Here is an 18,597-nt window from a genome sequence, read left to right on the forward strand (position 1 = left end):
CCCTTGCCCCCTGATTAAGTCTTCATCTACACACTGTCATTCCGAGATGTGATTAATTTAATACCATTACGGTGTAATGACAGGCTGTCTGCAGACCTGCCACAGCCGCCAACCCCTGAAAAGCTTGTGTGCATCTGAAAGGCTCAGACACAACCCACTAGCCTGCTTCTTAAAACGCAACCTGACTCACTCCAGTAAGGAACACTGTAGCTCCATGCTAAAGTGAATTTCTTACAATCAGCAAATCAACAAATGTAATTGGATATCTTCACATCAAAATCAGGCCTCTTCCAAATGTGGGTAAAAATCTGCTATGTATCCCACATCTGCCAATCTGACTGACAGATCAAATATCCATCAGCAATGCGTATGTCAGTGAAATTAGTGACATACACAGACCCACATCTGTCCAAACAACACAAGTAAACACATTAAAAACACCCACGAAAAAGAATCTAAACTACAGTAAAAGCGAAATCAAATGCAGTCTAAATATGCTAAATTGAAAGAGTGTCTATCATTAAATAAGCTAAATAATTGCCAACAGTGGCCAATGGAGTAATGTGGAGGTTACCCTAATTTATATCAATAGGTGGAAGAGTCAACCCAGCCCAACTGAACACTATCGTAACGTTTAATACAGTAGAACCTCGGTTTTCGTATGCCCTAGTTTTCAACAAGTTTCTTTGTCGAAACTTTGTCCCAGTTTGCGTACATCCACTCGGTTCTCGGACCAAAACAATCGTGACTCAGTCTGCCTTTGTTTCTTGTTGAGGGAGCATCATCCCGCACGTTCATCCGACGCATTTCTTAAATTGTGTAATAAGGGTTCAGCTGATGGAAAAGCGCATTCCACGATGCAAGCTTCCACGCTGGCAACATCGGGTAACACATTCTATCAAAAGTCACAAACTCAAAATAAACGGCCCATAGAAAGTGTGGTGGAACTGTGTTGTTATACTGCCGTGCTTTTTGTTTTGAAGGCCATACCTTTGACACGATGTGTTATGCCAGTGTTACGCCAACTTGCCCGTGTGTTAACAAGCAGACCGAGAGGGTTGTTTATTACCCTCAGTTGTTAATAAAAGTTTGCATTGTGGAATACCCCTTTGCCGTCTGTTGGACCCCTTTTGATACAATACGACAGAGAGTTTTGAGTGTTAGCCATTTGATAAAGGCGAGAAAGATGATATAATTCAAGAAAGAACCCATAGCAATTGCTTCTCCCCCTTCCTTGTTATTTTCCATATGCAATCAAGTCTTCAATAAACGTAAAAAGTGAAGTTAGAAGTTCATTTCTCCACTTCATTAGTCAATTGTATTTATCTTACACCGTTGTCTATATAAAAAAAGCTATAATTATTATCTATAAAGAATTTTTGTTCATATTTTTGTGTGTCTGGAATGGAGCAGTTGGATTTACATTACATTTGGTTTTCATACGATTAGGTTTCAGACATTCTGACATTCACGGAATAATCACGAAAACCGAGGTTCCAGTGTATTTGTATTATTTGTGTATTATTGTTCACATGCATGTTGTCATTGCCCGGTTTTGCTGCTTGTTGAAACATTTACTATGTGCTATTTGGGCATCTGCGCATGCAGGTTGTTCAATGTGTCCTGTGAATGTAAGCGCAGCCATGTGGGATATGTCCCACTTGAACTGTACATGGAAACAGACATTCAAAAGCATCGGATACAGGCATTCAATGGGGTATATATTGTGTACTTGGATCTGAAGTATAAATCCAGAAAAAGCGAGTCTAATGTAGCCCCAGGTGTTCCGTGTGGTCAAGGTACTCTACATCTCCATTAGCATGATTAGATGAAGCCTCGTGTTTATGTGAATAACTGATTAAGCTTTACTGTACTCGAGCAACAACCTGTCTCGGTGGGGATTTTTCAGACAAAAACAGCACTAATAGAAGCTCACAAAGCACTGAAAATCTAATTTAAACCAAAACAAAGGGTGCGACACACGGGCTAATCAATTAAATGATCAAATAGGGATCGTACAAGACCCCAGCTACCAGAGTGCAGAAACGGTGGAAATCCATGCCATACTGAATGCATCAAAGACACACTAAAAACAACAATGAAGAAGAGTGGAGACCATACTGTATGTGCTTAGCACTTCAATGCTGAGTCTGAATGTTTTGCTTCCAATTTTAGGAGAAAGCATTGGTATGTCCCAACATGTATGCCCGTAGGGTGGAAGATCTTCATAGACAAACTGTCAAACTGGTAGGAAGTCTAAGGACTTGTCTACCATTTGTCAATGCCTGTAGCTGTAATTGCCGAATACCTTTGTCCATGTGGTGCATATTAAAAGTCGATCTACTCACAAGTGGGGGCATCATCCCTTTGCTAGATGGAGGGATGACAACCCTCAGGTCTGGCTTGCGGCCTCCCATTCCCATGCTCCCTCCGGGGGGCGGCGGAGACTTGGTGGGCATGACTTTACCCAGGCCGTTGCCACTGGGTGCACTGAGGAGGCCCGGGGATCCCCTGGGGTTGGTGAAGCCGTTGCCTGTAGATGAGAAACACAGCAACAACAACACGTCGTCAAAAAGCACAAAGCGTGACCGGCAACCGTCGCAGTCATCAAGGCGACCGTGGTGTTTTTTTCCACACAGCTTTAAGTGTTTTCAACCCTCTGGGAATTTTTAATGGGCGTGGATAATTATCCCGAACAGTTACAAAAATAAAATGTCCATTTCAAAACTGATGAGCCTTTTATTTTTTAGTGTGAATGATTACATTAAAGTGGTTTATTTTGCATCTGGAGACAAGGGGCAGTTTCCCGGCAAATGTACCGTAACCGCTTGAACAAAACAACTGAAACCATTACAGCCAGATAAAAAGAATTAAAAGAAATACAAAGTGAGCATGCCCCTGGTGGACTCTCACTTTGACGCTCACACATTTACTTTTTCACGTCAGTTTGAACATTTATTGCCATTTTATAATGCTAAAGTTATTTTGAATGAATATTTCACAGAGTAATACTGTTACTGTTAACCAACCCAGTTTTTTTAAATTTTTTTGTCTAACTTAAAAACAAAAACAAAAAAACAAAACAAAAAAAAGGGCTTTAAATTTTTAGGCAACTTGAGTTGGGTGGAAAAAACAACACAAATCAAATAAAAATGCACAGCGCGATGGTCTTACGGGCGTGCAGCAAGTGCAAAACCTAATAGAACTTACACATGCTTGTCTGCTTGCGCAGAGTTTTTCAGTAGGTGTGTCTATTCTAAAGCAACGTGCAACAAAAATAATTTTTTTTTAATCCTATATCTCGATTAATCGATGGGATAATCCTATCAGTAGAATAATAAAATAAAAAAAATATTCGATAGCTCCAGCCCTACACCTTTTAGAAAGTGATGTTGGACAAACAAAATATACATCGGCACAGTTTTACGGCTGTGCGGCATGTGCTTCCTCTTATAGATGTGACTTTAAAGCGCTTTAAAGTTACTTAATGGCCTGAGTGAAGTTACACTATTACGTAAAACTAAGGGGGAAGAATGAATGGTATCTGGCACCGCGTCAACAGATCAGTAACACTTCACCAAGTCGCTGACTTTTGACTTTGACGCTATTGTTTGCAGGGCATGTCCAAGTGTGTGTGTGTGTGTGTGTGTGTGTGTGTGTGCACGCACAACTGTGTGGCTCTTTTTGCGTGAGGAACATAATGGAACAATAGACTTCTTCAGACTGCACGATAAGGACCGGGTGACAATTGCCGCTCAAATAAACAGTTATGAAGGCCACAATGGTATCACACAGCTGAATCAACATCATGTACACAAGCAGCTGTCAGCTGGGACTTTGATCACGTAAGAATTGACTGCAGTCTTTTAACTGTGGAGTAGATGGCCCCTAGAAATAGCCACGCTGTGACAAGCAGTGAAAACAAGTATTTCAAGACAAATCAATGAGCGGCGCTATTTGAGACACTTGGTCAAAGTTATTCAACTACTGGATTGTAAACAATAAAACTGTACAAGTAATACAAGGTATGAATCAGATTTGGGAGGGAATGTGGCAGGGCATTGATGTATTACAGTAAATAGCAAACCTACTTGTAATGTACAGCATGTATGTGATATTTGGCTTGGCCTGGTGCTTGCTTGTTTTGTTTTTTTCAATTTTGAACTCCTGTAGTAGCCTAGGGAGTATATGAACTCAACTGCAGAGGACATCAGATTAGGGAGCAAGGCGAAGCAATTTTTACAACAATATTACACATAATTTCAAGATGATATCATGGTCATTGAAATATATTCCAATACACAATGAAACCTCAATAGAATGGACGAAAAAGGGCGGGGGTCATCTGATATAGCCGATTGTCTGTTACATTGAAGTGCTTTTTTTTTTTTGTTTGTTTTTTTTGGTCATTTACCAAAAAATAGTATGTTCCAGACTCCAGCCATCCATCCATTTTCTGTATCGCTTATCCTTACTTGGGTCGCGGGCGTACTGGAGCCTATCCCAGCTATCTTCGGGCGAGTACACCCTGAACTGGTTGCCAGCCAATCGCAGGGCACATATAAACTTGTTTTTGTATTCCTCAGAGTCAACACTGCCTCCATGCAGCTCTCTCTCTCTCTCTGCGCTGCGAGTCTATGTCCAATAGACAATAGATAGACAATGTCCCACATTCAACATGGCCACCACATAGACACATGAGGCATGTCTTTTGGAGTTGGATCTATTATTTTTGTATATCTGTGACCCGGAAATAAGTCAGCCCCATTCTCTGCCTGCGCCAAAAGCTCCAGTAAAAAAACAGCGGCCTATTCTGGAACCAACAGACTTTGTCAACGGCATTTTAACGGCATTTTAAGTGACAAATGGAAACTATTTTTGGACACATTGTTCACTCTCAACGGTCCGTTTTATCCGATATCCGTTATATCGGGGTTTAAACTCCCCTTTAAATCGAAATTATTCATATATACTATATATGAAGTTAAACAATCTTAAAAAGAAACTATTTCTTTTAATATTAATAAATGGTTTAAATAAAATCGTGTCAGTATCGAATAATAAAGCTGTAATACTGATGTTTCATTCTATCTTGAGTCAGACACGTTGCCCCCAAAGCAACCAATAAATAAACAATTGTTTTTCACCCTGCCACAAATGTTGGCTTTCTACTTGAAACCAGCAAAGGCTTTTGTGTACCTTCATCATGAAGACAGATGGCAGTGATTTGCATTTGGAACGGCTGTGCTACTCTCTTCTGGGCAACTCTGAAAAACCTCTCTTTACTTTCATTTAAAAGGACCTAAGTTGTTTGGCATTAAATTGTGACCAACTTTTGTTAGTATTATACCATTTAAATATTTCTTTATTACCATTTCTACTTAGGGATTGAAACTCTTTGTGAGATGCAAATAAATGCTATGCTGTGCAATCCCATTAAGTTATTATGCACATGTGGATGAAAAGTAAGATACTCACTGTAATGTTATTAACATCTCTGCATTCCTGGTATTCATTCCAATATATGCGGGAATAAAGTAGCATGGCACCCTCAGCCTTTTTGTTGTTCATCAAGGCCAGGCTGATACTCGCTGACAAATTTGCAGGCAAATTTAGCTGCAAATCAACATTTCCTGATAAGCTTATGCTACATGTACAGTATTTGCAAGAATATCAGTGAGGACAAGCGGTATAAAAGATGGGCAGATGGATGTAGTATGGTGACATCTTTTATGTGTCAGGTTTAGCCAAACAACTACAGGTATCCTCAGTTTATGACGGTCCCAACATAGGAACTACAGTAGTTTGCTGGCCGGCGTAAGAATACGTGGTTCGGCGGTACAACAAAGCATGCTCGGTTACCAACCATATTTAATGATTTCATTGGATGGTTTTGTTTTAGTCCCTAGAAGTGTCTTTCCGACAAATATTTACGGTAATTATGACTGTCGAGTTAACGTAGAGTATCAGTTCCGTAGAAATTGGAGTTACCTCGCTAAGGTAGGAAAGGAACCTTTTCGTAAACCGAGGACCCATTATAAATGTCTTGATGACTAATAACGTAGAGAACAAATAATAGATTTCTATCAAGTGGCTCCAAAAAGAGAAGGAAAAACTATTATAAAACTTGATTGTATTGTGTCCGAAGCTAAATATTAGAGATGCACAGAAAATTCTGTCGCCGAAAATGGCCCAAAAGTGCATTTTAGGTTCTGGGCTGAAAGACATTTGTCGTCAAAACAAAGACTGAAACAGAATGTTGTGACGTCGCAAAGCAAAAACTGCATCCAGCGCGCACTTCTCTGGATAAAGCTTGGAGGGGCAAGGCGATAATAAAATAATAAAGATAATATCCCAAAATAACTTTTGCTTGATAAACATTTGAGACGCCATCAATCAACTTCTATGGATTGTATTCGCCCATGTTTGAACAGACAATACGAATACCCAATAATAGTGCGATTTGCTCCGCGCTGAACCAGTCATGTGGCGTCAATAGAACCATACCAAGTTAGGTTGACGCAGCACAGCACATTAGCAGCAAGACGTAAATGGCGCTAATGTTTCTACCATACTGCTGCAGTTGTGGGAAACTACTCTGTTTCTTCCAAAGTCACAAACTAATAATAAATGTTGAGTAAGGCTCAGTCCCTATGTTCCAAGAATAACGTTCTTTACTGTATTACGACTTGTGAAAAGGGACAGGTATGTCAGGAATGGTCATCTGACAGTGAAGCCTGAGGGAGACGGCACTCGGTCCAAACAACAGGTGCATGTCGCTGACTCCCACTTTTGACCACAGCGCAAAACAAGCGCAAGCTGCCATGGTCCTCTTACGCACAGTGTTTAACATTGTAACCCTACAGCAGGGCTCCTCAATTAAAAGTTAATCGTGTCCAGTTTGGGAAAACCAATCTCCAAAACTTCATAATGTGGGAAATACACCACCCTCATCACCACTCGCCTGGCTCACACACTCCAACTTGCAAATTTTCTTTGAATAAACAATCTGATTGGCCAACTATTGTCACGTGGGAATAGTTACAATGCATGTGATGAGTCTGCATCAGCTGTGTAACCATGCACTTGAGCTGTATTATTACATTTAACAGTGGCTAACCTCTTTTCACACTTGTTTTAAAGTTGTTAATTTAATTTGTATTGTTAACTTTGGGCAGCAGGGTGTCTGACTGGTTAGCACATATGCCTCACAGTTCTGGGGACCGGGATTCAAATCCCGGCCTCGCCTGTGTGAAATTTGCATGTTCTCCCCGTGCCTGCGTGGGTTTTCTCCGGGTACTCCGGTTTCCTCCCACATCCCAAAAACATGCAGGGTCGGTTAATTGAGGACTCTGAATTGCCCATAGGTGTGAATGTGAGTGCTAATGGTTGTTTGTTTATATGTGCCCTGCAATTGGCTGGCGACCAGCTCAGGGTGTACCCCGCCTCTCCCCCAAAGTTAGCTGGTATAGCCTCCAGCATGCCCGCGACCCTACTGAGGATAAGCGGAACGGAAGATGAATGAATGAAGGAATTATTAACTTTGGGATTCGGAGGTTGATCAACGTCTTGGAAAGAATTGTGTTTGACCTTTGAGGTTCCACTGTATAATCATATCTTTATAAACAAGCTGAGGGTCCCGTTTGGCGTCAGGCGAACGGAGTGGCAGGGAAAGAGTTAAAATCCCACCTGCCACCGCCCCTCACGCAGCACATTGCAGCCCTGACAGGCTGTCCGGTCATTGTGTACTGAGGACTTAGAGGGATATCATGACCTGAATACCTCCAGGGTTATGCTGGTCTGGCCATCTTATGGGCCCTAGCCAGCCTTATAAGGCCTGTGAGGGTAGATGCACCTGTCAACACAGGGAAGGAAACACCATGGGGGGCTTCAGGGTGGGGGTGTTGTTCAAGGAAATGTTGCGTTTATTTACCATTTCACACATCTCATGCGTGTATATAACAAGCATATCACAAAGGAGGCCTTTATCATGAAGTGACTCTATAGCCAAGCAAAAAGGCCCCCAAGCCGTGCCTGATTTGTCTTGAACCAATCACAGATGGATAACACAAGCATCCAGCTCAAGTGCTAAGCAGGAGGTCCAGTGGGCAGAGCTACAGAGAGCACATAAATCTCTTCGGGAAGGACTTACCCGCTGGGCCATAGCCCACGCTGCTTGGCATCGAGAGCTCTGCGCTATCAAGCAGGCCACCTAATGAGATGCACAGACTGATATGATTAACCATCTGCACGGCTTGTGCACACACAAAAAAAAAAAAAAAAAACACTGAGCAGCGCATGGAGTGCTATACCAGACGTGAACATCATGTGTAGATTTATCTTCAGAGCCTGCAAAAGGCATGTTTTCTCCTATCAGTGTCTGCCATGGTGGAGGCTACATTTTCCGAAAACATCAAGCAGTGTTCAGGAACGTTTTAAAGGAGTTATGTTAGGATTTAAAGTAGTTCTCAGTTGTGTTAATATGAAAAAAAAAATCTATTTCAACAAAATACCCCAAGGATAGAGCAGACTTCATACCAAGGGTAATATTTGTTTCATTAATTTAGGCTTTTCCTCCCTTAAAATTGGTGAATTAAAATGTATTAAGTAATTTTTTTAATTCATTTATTTATTCATTAATTTTCCATACTGCTTATCCTCACTAGGGTTGCGGGCATGCTGGAGCCTATCCCAGCTATCTTTGGGTGAGAGGCGAGGTATACCCTGAACTGGTGTACCTCACCAGCCAATCACAGGACACATATAAAATAACAACCATTCACGCTCACATTCACAACTGCGGGCAATTTAGATTTTTCAATTAACATACCATGTTTTTGGGATGTGGGAGGAAACCGGAGTACCTGGAGAAAACTCATGCAGCCACAGGGAGAACATGCAAACTCCACACAGGCTTGGCCGGATTTGAATCTGGGTCCCCATAACTGTGAGGCGGATGTGCTAACCAGTCGTTCACCGTGCAGCCTTATCTAATTACATAATTGGTTAAATTAACAATTTATTGTAAATAATGAAACAAAAACTATTAGTAAAATAAATAATTTCACATATACATTTAACCTTTTTATTTATGGTGAATTAATGTTGGAAATTCTTTATTTATGTGTGATAAAATCTTGAGATGCAAAATCTCGTTTGCAAGGGGGTCCCAGCATAAGAAACAATTTGACATTAAAAAAGAATTTTTTTTTCATTAAATAATTAGTTCTTTGTTTTATTGTAAATAATACAATTACAAATATATAAATAATTTAACATAGACATTTAATATTTTTTTAAATTATTTGATGAAGTAATCGGTAAATAATTATAATGACATTTATTACACATGAAACCATTTTAAACAAACAACCGTTCACACTCACATTCACACCTATGAACAATTTTACACCTAAATAGTAAGTAAATATAGGAGACCTTTGTGCACTTTGTTGTTTTTTTTAGTGTGTCTTCGATTCAAACCCGGGAGGCAGACGTGCTAACCACTAAACCACTGTGTTGCCGTTGTTTGTAACTGTAACATTTGGGATGAATTCATAAAGGCTCTCTCACATACACATTTTCAGAAACATGCAGATAACAAAAGATTTACTTGGTCGTTTAATTTCACACTTAGAATCAGAATCTTCTTTATTGCCAAGTATGTCAAAAACACACAATGAATTTGTCTCCGGCAGTTGGAGCCGCTCTAGTATGACAATAGACAGTAAATACTTGGGAGACATAAAACACACTACGGAGAGTCATACTGGATGTCCCCTTTAAAGTTTACACACAGCAAACACAGCATTCTGCCACAAGTTTGGACTCGCAGCGAGCCATCAATCACACACTTGGAAATGAAGTATCTATCGGGGCCGCTCTTTAAAGTTTTACGTTTGTGCGAGGGGACGCTATCCAAGAGTTAAAACCGAAATCAAAGCATGGCACATTGAATCCCACGCAAGTCTGTCTTTGACTACAGCATTAAACTACAAAGGCTAAAGACTTGCCATGGTGGAAAAACAAGCGTTATGTGAACTGGAACGACAAGGCGTTGGACACTTGTGCTATGAAGTCATGTCAGAACGAGGCATTTCACACCTCACTGCATGTACTTGTATTATATGCAGTGTAGCCAAAGCCATCTGGACCCACAGAATCACAGCAGTCATCCCAGTACCAGCGGACACCTCGTTCTTACACAACGCTCTGACGGTAACATCTTGTAAAGATGTCAGAGAGGGAGGAAAAAAGAAACTGTATTACACCAACATCTGCTGAATGAATGTGGTGTGGTATTTACTCAACTACAGAGAGTACGAGGCATAGCCTTTTTCAGACAAATGTAAGACTTCTCTCTGACCTCTTTTTGTTTTTGTTTTGTTTTAGTAAACTTCTGTATTTTATTTCCAAATTCATTTAGAGTTACTGTTTAGCAGCAAGACTGTCTCTTTAAACTAAACATAACATCATAAACATCAGTTTTACAGAGGCCAGGTCTGCTTGCATTCTTTGGGACTAAAACAAAATCTGTATTAATTTTTTCCGACAATCTACCCAATTCATTTCATGCCAATGTTGAAAACAGCACTAACTACCCCATAAACTTCAGCTTTACAGATGCCACGACTGCTCATGTTCTTTGGGACTAGAAAATCAGTTTTTAATTAACCCTCCCCACCTCTCAAACTTCTCAATTATTTCCAGGTTCCTGATAAAGCCAACACGTTCTTGCCAGATGCCAGATTTGCGCAATGTCTTTTGGCCTAGGAAATCAGGTTTCAATCTTCCCATTTATTTTCAGGAAGTGAAATCAGCACTCCACTTCAAACTCCACAGTCAACTTTAGCTTACAGATGCCACGTCTGCTCACACCTCACAGTATGTGGGACTTAAAAAAATTGGATCATTCTTTCCTTTTGCCCAACCAATTCTACACAGGTGAATTACGAAATCAGCACGTTCTCTTGAAATTCCACAGTACTTTTCAGTTTTACAGATGACACATCTCAACTCAAATTCTTTGCGCCGAGACAACGAGATAACGTAATTTCGTGTATAATGAGCATCCCCCCCCCAAAAAAAATTGTCAAAAATCAATCGTGCGCATTATACATAGGCATAGGGGAAAATGGGGAAAACTTTCACATTTTATAAATGTATGCCGCCATCTAGAAAGGTGTACATTTTCATTCCATTATGTCACCGCCACCTAGAGGTTATGAGAAAGGTGTAGCCTACACTTTCATTCCAATATGACGAGGACACATATGACGGCATATATGTACAGTTGTGCTCATAAGTTTACATACCCTGGCAGAATTTGTGAAATTATTATTATTATTATTTATTTATTTATTTATTTATTTATTATTATTATTTTTTTTATAAATACGACTTATGACTGAACAACAACCATCATTAATTTCTTGATGCTAATGTTTTGTTTAATGATAATGTTTTTCTGAAATGCTTGACAGTTTAGTTTGAATATCATTAAAATAAAATTATGTGTGTTTCGCCTGACCCTTCATGTATTTTTTAAAGAATTGTACCCATCTTACAAATTCTGCATGGGTAATCAAACATATGAGCACAACTGTGTGTTTTCTCATTTACTAAATAAAAGTAGGGCTCTGAATTTCAAAATAAGAGCAAGTAAATAAAAATAAAGTATTATGTGTTCAAATAAAGTGCTTAACTTCAGAATAATTATTTTAAAAAACTAACAAACTACAGATAATACTTAATCTGTTGATCAAATGGGTAAAAGCAAAATCATGCATTGTAAAAATGCATTATACATAGGCAGAAGGGTGTTACAGAATTTTGAGGTCAACTTTGGGGGTGCGTATTATACAGGAGAAATTACGATACTCAAATTCAAAACATGAGAATTTTGTTCTCAAAAAAATAGGCAACATTTTAATTCCTAGGAGTGCATTTTGTAGTTATGGTTAACTGACATTAGGATTATGAGGGGATCCTTGGAAAAGTATCTCCCCTGTTAAGTGGTCCCTGCACCCAACCCCTCTAGGATACATCAACGTGGTTCAACAACTCAGTGTCGGCACCCAAGGAGACACTAGGCCTGTAGCATCTGCCTGATACCTCATTATCCATGTTTTTGAAAGCGGGGCAGTGTCCACCAACTAACCTGCGCTGGTGGGCCTCTGGGGGCCTCCGCTGGAGCCCACATTCCTATGCAAGGAGGCCTGCTGAGGGGACAGCATCCCGTTGTCACCGAGGGAGGCTGCGGCCGCCGCTAAGCTCTGGGTGCTCAGAGTCACGCTTCCGGGCTGGTACATGACGTTGGGGTTGGACACGGGTACGGCCACATGCATGGAGAAGTTCTGCTGAGGCAACACTGTGGGCTGCAGTAGGGACACCAACACAGGCACCCAGATAATTACACACAAACACATTCCAAGGTCTGATGATGATCATCAGTGGTTGTCATGCTATTATCAACTGAGAGCTACCCCTTGGGGGTAGGACACTGATTCACAAAACAGCCTGGCACTCGTGAGAGTAACAATAGATAGAAACAACCACATACAATGTATGTATAGTCAAGGTATATTCTAACATGAATTTTACAATAATTGGATGTTATGATACAAACAAAACACTTTGTAAGACATATTCAGTTAAGCCGCAAATGATGCCTCCACCGGCCACAACCTGAGTAGTGAATGTTTAACAACTTATAGGAAATTTTTGTTTTTCACCATTCTAAGGGATCCTGGGGGAAATCTACTGCAGAGTAAGACTACAACTGTAAAAACCCAAAATAAAACATTGCGCAGTAAGTGGCACAGGTTTTATGCAGGCTACTGTAAACCCCCCCAAAAGTTGCGCAGGTAAAAAGAAACAAAAAAAAAACTAAAAAATAACAAGACTACTGTAACAAAAAAAACAAACCAAAAAAACACGTTAAAATAAAAAAATTCTAACCAAAAACCAAATAAGACTATGAGAAAAGAGCTGCAGGGATTAAAATTAAACTACGGTAAATACACCAAAAGTTCCACAGGGAAACAAATAAAACTCCCGTAAAAACCCCAAAAGTTGTGCATGTTAAACTAAGACTGCTGTGAAATCCCAAAAGCTCAACTTCTTAGTCTTTTAACTATTTCTTTACGTGCAAGAAAAAGACACTAAAAATTCACTTAAACTCAACATTTGTCCAGCGTATTAATCACCTTGGCCTATAACCAATCTACAAACAGTATACAGTAGATACATCTTCAGTGCTGGTGCAGCACAAACAAAACACAAACATTTTGAAAGAAAATAAAAAACAGCAACATGCATTCAAGTAACCACCTCGGCATTGCAGCGGTCAGCACAACAGGTGCACGATTTGCCTTTTGAAGGATTTGTGTATGCATTTGTCAACATGGCAAAGATGGATTGTGACAGCTACAAGACTGGTGACGCAATTAGTGACCGCGTGCTGACTGTGCAAAGCAACAATGACAATGGCACATGTCAGTGATTAAAAAAAAAACAAACAAACCAAAAATCATTACAGCCTTCATCCAGTGGGTCAGTCGGTGCGTTATCATGACTTTTGTTAATGGCAAAGTGGTGCTCTTCATGTCAGGAACGAAGAGAATATAGGCACGCATGAGAAGATCACACAAATATTTTCATTATCGGCTAAAAATAATGCTGCTAAAATGCTTTGGGACCGGATGTTTAACCCTCTTGTTATGTTTCTTTTTTGCCACACCAGAAAAATATTCATCAATTAGCCATCAATTAAGCAAATCAATGAAAAAAGAAAAAATAAATAAACAATGTCAATATACAGTATATAAAATTAGTAGGCTTTTGGAGGTGAATACTTGAAAACCCCAGATGGCCAACCAATGAGTTTTACATAACCTTTTATATTTATTAAAACATTCATATATATATATATATATATATATATATCAACTTAAAAATAAAAAAATACAAATATTCTAATTTGACTACATATTTAATTTTATTTTCAATTATCAATACATTTTTATTAACAATATTCAGGTCCATCAATTGTAATGGATCCTGGTAGCATCAACGAGAAAGGCTACTACTGTAAAGCCCACTAAAGTAAAAAAGAAGAGGTTAAAATAAGACGACTAAAAACCCTAAAGGTTGTGCAAGAATAAAAACAACAACAAAAAAAATGTTGTGATGGTTAAAATAAGACTACTGTGAAAAACAGAAATTGTAGTTCAGATAAATATTTACTCTAAATTAAAAAAAATAAAAATATGTATATATATATATATATATATACACACATATATATATATATATATACACACACACACATCAGAAAAAAAATGTTTAGCAGAACATTTTTTGTTTTATATTTTGAAATATTTTTGTTAGATTTGTAAATTGGATTGTCAATTCAACCTGCAACATAACAGGAGGGTTTTACTATGAAAACTACAGTATGTGATGAGGATAAGGTGATGAACACTGACTGCACTCATGTATTTACTCAAATCTTGAATGTTTAAAATATGACAAATACAATGTGATCTTATCAAGGTGCCATACAAATCACTTGCAGCACAAATCAATATAACAATCCAGAAGTGGAGGCGTTATTCTTTATAGAAAGCAAATTTCTGAAAGAGTTTTTGGGCAGGTTAACTAAAAGACAGAAAAAAGGTCAATCAACGAAAAAAATTGAGAGAAAATCCTTTGTGGCACACAAAGCCAAGCAAAAACAAAAACAAAAAAAACAAAAAAACGGTTCTATTTACAGTACTTACGATTTTATGATTTCTCATCATATTATCAAACTCCTCATTAATTTTTTTATACTTTTCTTCAGTATGAGGAGTGAGGACATACGAGGCATCGGGGTCCGGGCTATCGCAACCTCTGTGTTCTTTCTTGTTTAGCGCCTGCAGTGAACATTGACATAGAGACAGCCATCAACACAAAACAGCAAGGGACAGGAGGAAAGTACTTACACCGCAGCGCTTGTACATTAAATCGCTCTCTTCGCTTAGTTTGCCGAAATGGTCATCGGTGAGGGGGCTGTGCCCGAAACAGTCTTCGGGATCGGGGCTAGCACAGTCATTATGGCCTTTGTTTCTTAATTTCTGAAAGGAAGATGCACAATTTGGAAATAAAAACAACACAAGACATGTCTCTCGATTTGCAGAACAATACTAGTGAACAGTGTGTTACACGGGCATCTTCAACACCATGCTATCCTAACTGCAGTCCATGACCTAGTGGAGGGAAATGTCAGCGTTTAAAGAACATAAAATAGGTGAGGCGCATTTTATTTTCTCTTTTTTCTTTTTTTAAGGAGACCCTTTTTGCATTTGTTTCACAATTCAAAACAGTTCCCAGGTGTCTTAACATATCCGTGACATGCTTTCGTCAAAATACCCCAAAGATCAAGAATTAATAGCACACTTTTAACAGCCTTTTTCAGCCTGTTTTGAGGGGACGGGCGTGTCTCATGCAAAGGCTATCATACAGTGGGTATGTGTTTTTCGAGTGACGAGCCCTCGCTTGGTCGCTTTTTTGCTTTATGTTTCATTGGTCCCTCATAATTTATCAGAAATGTAATGTAGTATCTGTGTACTGTTAAAATTCTCTTCAACTCCATATAGCAAGGGTATGAATAACTTTCGGCAGTTATGTTTGTGTTATGGCAATTCATGATTCATGCATGAATTAACTTTTAATTTCAAACATACAGTGAAAAAAAAAAGTTACAAAATTTACAATACAAATATCATACACTGAAACACCATGTACTGCCATGTTTTAAAGTTTGTGAGACCCTGATATAAAATATTGAACCTTAACTCGATAGGTGTTCAAAGAAACCAAAATAATGTTTTCCTTTTCTTCCTATTGCTCCTGCCCTTCCCCCTTTGACCCACTCTTTTTTCCTTCTTATTTTCTCTGACTGCAGGGTAAGGATTTTTATTATACTACACTTATCACAAGTGCAAACCCTCTGTGCTTAAGAGGATCCCAGAGCAGTGCTTTTCCCACTATTTAACTCGCCACGGTGGGACATTAATTCCTGCGAGTAATATACTGTACAGTCAGTGCATCTGTAAAGCAGTCACGGCTTCGATTTTTCCACATTTTGTTCTTACAGCTTTATTCCAAAATGAATTGTATTAATTTCTGTCCTCTAAATACTATACACAACACCCCATGATGACAACATGAAATACACTTTTGAGATTGTTTTCAAATTCATTAAAAATAAAGTTAAAAAAAGAAATCACACAATCCTGACAATCTTGTCTCAGAGGTCGAGAGACAATTCCTTTGACTTCATTCTTTGTTTGTGCTCACATACTCTATACTGTCAACTGTGGGGCCGTATACAGACAACTGTGTGTCTTCCCAAATTATGTCCAATCTATACCACAGGTGGACACCGATTAACCTGTAGAAACATCTCAAGGAGGATCAATGGAAACAGGATGCACCTGAGCTCCATTTTTAGCTGTGAATACTTACGTACACTGAACTCCCACTTGTTTGTGGTTTGCTATTCACAAATTTACTATTTTTTTTATTGTTGTGAGTCTATCCTCAGCTATTCACTGAAAAACTCACCTATTCACAAATGTTGTGCTATTTCTGTAATGCTCTAAGATGCCATAAGATAGTGCCAAAGCCCTGGCTAATAGGAAAGTAGTAGTTAGTGTCAAGGTTGTTGAAGTGATAGAATCTTCTAAAATCTTTGCATGTTGGAGAGGAGATAAATTTAGCCTGGGTTGTTAGAAGAAGTTACAGTGTTTGAGTCTTGAGTATTATTTTGCTCTGCTGAGTGGCTATTGAAAAATTCAACAAATAACAGATCTTGTTATTGCTTGACAATTGCTCTTACAGGTTGCAAAGGCAATTTACACACACAATCTGTACGGCATTGTTTCTTAAGTATTGTTGTAAGTTAGAAACAATATTGAAGTGTTTTTGGATCATAATTTGTGGTACATTTTTGCATTTAAACTATTAATACACTGGTACCTTGACATATGGGTGCATGAATTTAGGATTTTTCGGAGTTATGAACTGATGGGGGGATTGTGTGTAGAAAATCGGAGGAGAAAAAAATTAATTTCTTCCAAAATGTGGAAAAAGTAAAACACTTTGAATATTTTCCAGAAGCTCAACTAATCAAATATTGCTAAAGATTAGCGGGTATGAAACGGTGCTGCTAATATGAGCGCAGCACTATCACGACAAAGTCAAAATAAAAAAGCTGTGCTCATTTAAAAAAAAAAAAAAAAAAAAGTGTTCTGCACTGCTCCTCATTACCGCTGTGAATAGCGGCAATAACAAGGCAGGCTGACAGCATGTGACAGCTTGTGATATGGCGGCGGACGCACATCAAAACATGATTTATGGCCGCGTCTCAAGGCTCTTCTATCGGGCCCGTAGCTGCGAACCGCACACACCCTGCAGGTTGCTGGAGTGGGGTGGCGAGGATGTAGCCCTCGTGCGTGTACAGGAAGGTCGCTGACTCCTGCACGTAACGGGGTCACGGCAAGACCGCCCCCTACACACACTAATGAGACTTCAATCTCGGCTTCTTGTCTTTATGGCCCAACACGATGATGTGAAACCAGTCAGTGAGTGAGTGTGAGTGTGAGTGTGTGTGTGTGTGTGTGTGTGTGTGTTGGTGTGTGTGTGCAAATGTGAAGGTGAGAGACACGAAGGCGGAATAGGAGTGAGTGTTGTTTTGGGTGAGAGCGTGCAAGTTTGGTGCGAGATCGCTGGGGAGGAGCATCGAAGAACTTGACAGAAATGTGACAGCTGCCCGCATCTGTGCAGACCATGTGGCTAACCTTCACGCCGATCGCCTAAACCTCACTTTTTATAAGCATTGCTGAAACGCCGAGACTTGGTTTGATGTGACTCCTTTAAAATATTGAGAGTTGATAGTGGAACTCTTGCAACTCTTTTTCCTTGGCATGGCTCTCACTTGTCTATATAGAAAGAATTAATACAAGCCATTAAAAAAGCAGCTTTTTCATGTAATGTAGCCTGCAACCTGTAGAATCCACTTGACACCTCCATTGCAAAAATATACATTGTTGTTTTGATCGATGGAAACTTTCATTAATAGTGAAGGGTTCTAAAATGTGTTTTGTAGGTCACTTTGTAAGTAAAAAAAATCTTGCATACAATATAAATGATGAAATAGAATACACATGAATCTGTTTTAAAAATATAAGAAAAAAAATTACAATGAGGCGTGCAATTTACAGTTAGTTTGTACAACTAGAATGGAGTTGAATAATGTTGAGCGCAATTGTAAATAAAACATATATATATATATATATATATATATATATATATATATATATATATATATATATATACATACACATATATATATATATATATATATATATATATATATATATATATATATATACAGCTGAAATTTCTGAAAGGTGTTGCAATAACTGTTAGTCTGTAGCATCGCCTCTTCCTTGCAAAAGTGCTCCAAATCTGTCCGATTCTGAGGCCATCTCTTGTGCACAGCCCCTGTTTAGGATTTAGATCAGAGCTCTGGCTGGGCCATTCAAAAAC

At 39.0% G+C, this 18,597-nt stretch overlaps 1 protein-coding gene across 8 annotated transcripts in view; it reads right to left on the reverse strand.

The window, feature by feature from the left end:
• Window positions 1-18,597, reverse strand: part of mef2aa (myocyte enhancer factor 2aa) — a 115,314-nt gene that overhangs the window by 13,237 nt on the left and 83,480 nt on the right. For 3 of the 8 annotated variants that reach the window (XM_061774152.1, XM_061774151.1, XM_061774150.1), the window contains 4 exons: window positions 14,988-15,119; window positions 14,784-14,918; window positions 12,161-12,377; window positions 2,349-2,533 (listed from right to left, as the gene is read on the reverse strand). In XM_061774152.1, the coding sequence (XP_061630136.1) occupies window positions 2,349-2,533; window positions 12,161-12,377; window positions 14,784-14,918; window positions 14,988-15,119 (669 nt within the window). The remainder of the gene's footprint in view (window positions 1-2,348; window positions 2,534-12,160; window positions 12,378-14,783; window positions 14,919-14,987; window positions 15,120-18,597) is intronic. The other 5 variants (XM_061774156.1, XM_061774153.1, XM_061774157.1 and 2 more) reach the window with 3 other exon arrangements.

Source organism: Phyllopteryx taeniolatus, chromosome 5 (assembly GCF_024500385.1).
Source record: "Phyllopteryx taeniolatus isolate TA_2022b chromosome 5, UOR_Ptae_1.2, whole genome shotgun sequence".
NCBI classification, from domain to species: domain Eukaryota; kingdom Metazoa; phylum Chordata; class Actinopteri; order Syngnathiformes; family Syngnathidae; genus Phyllopteryx; species Phyllopteryx taeniolatus.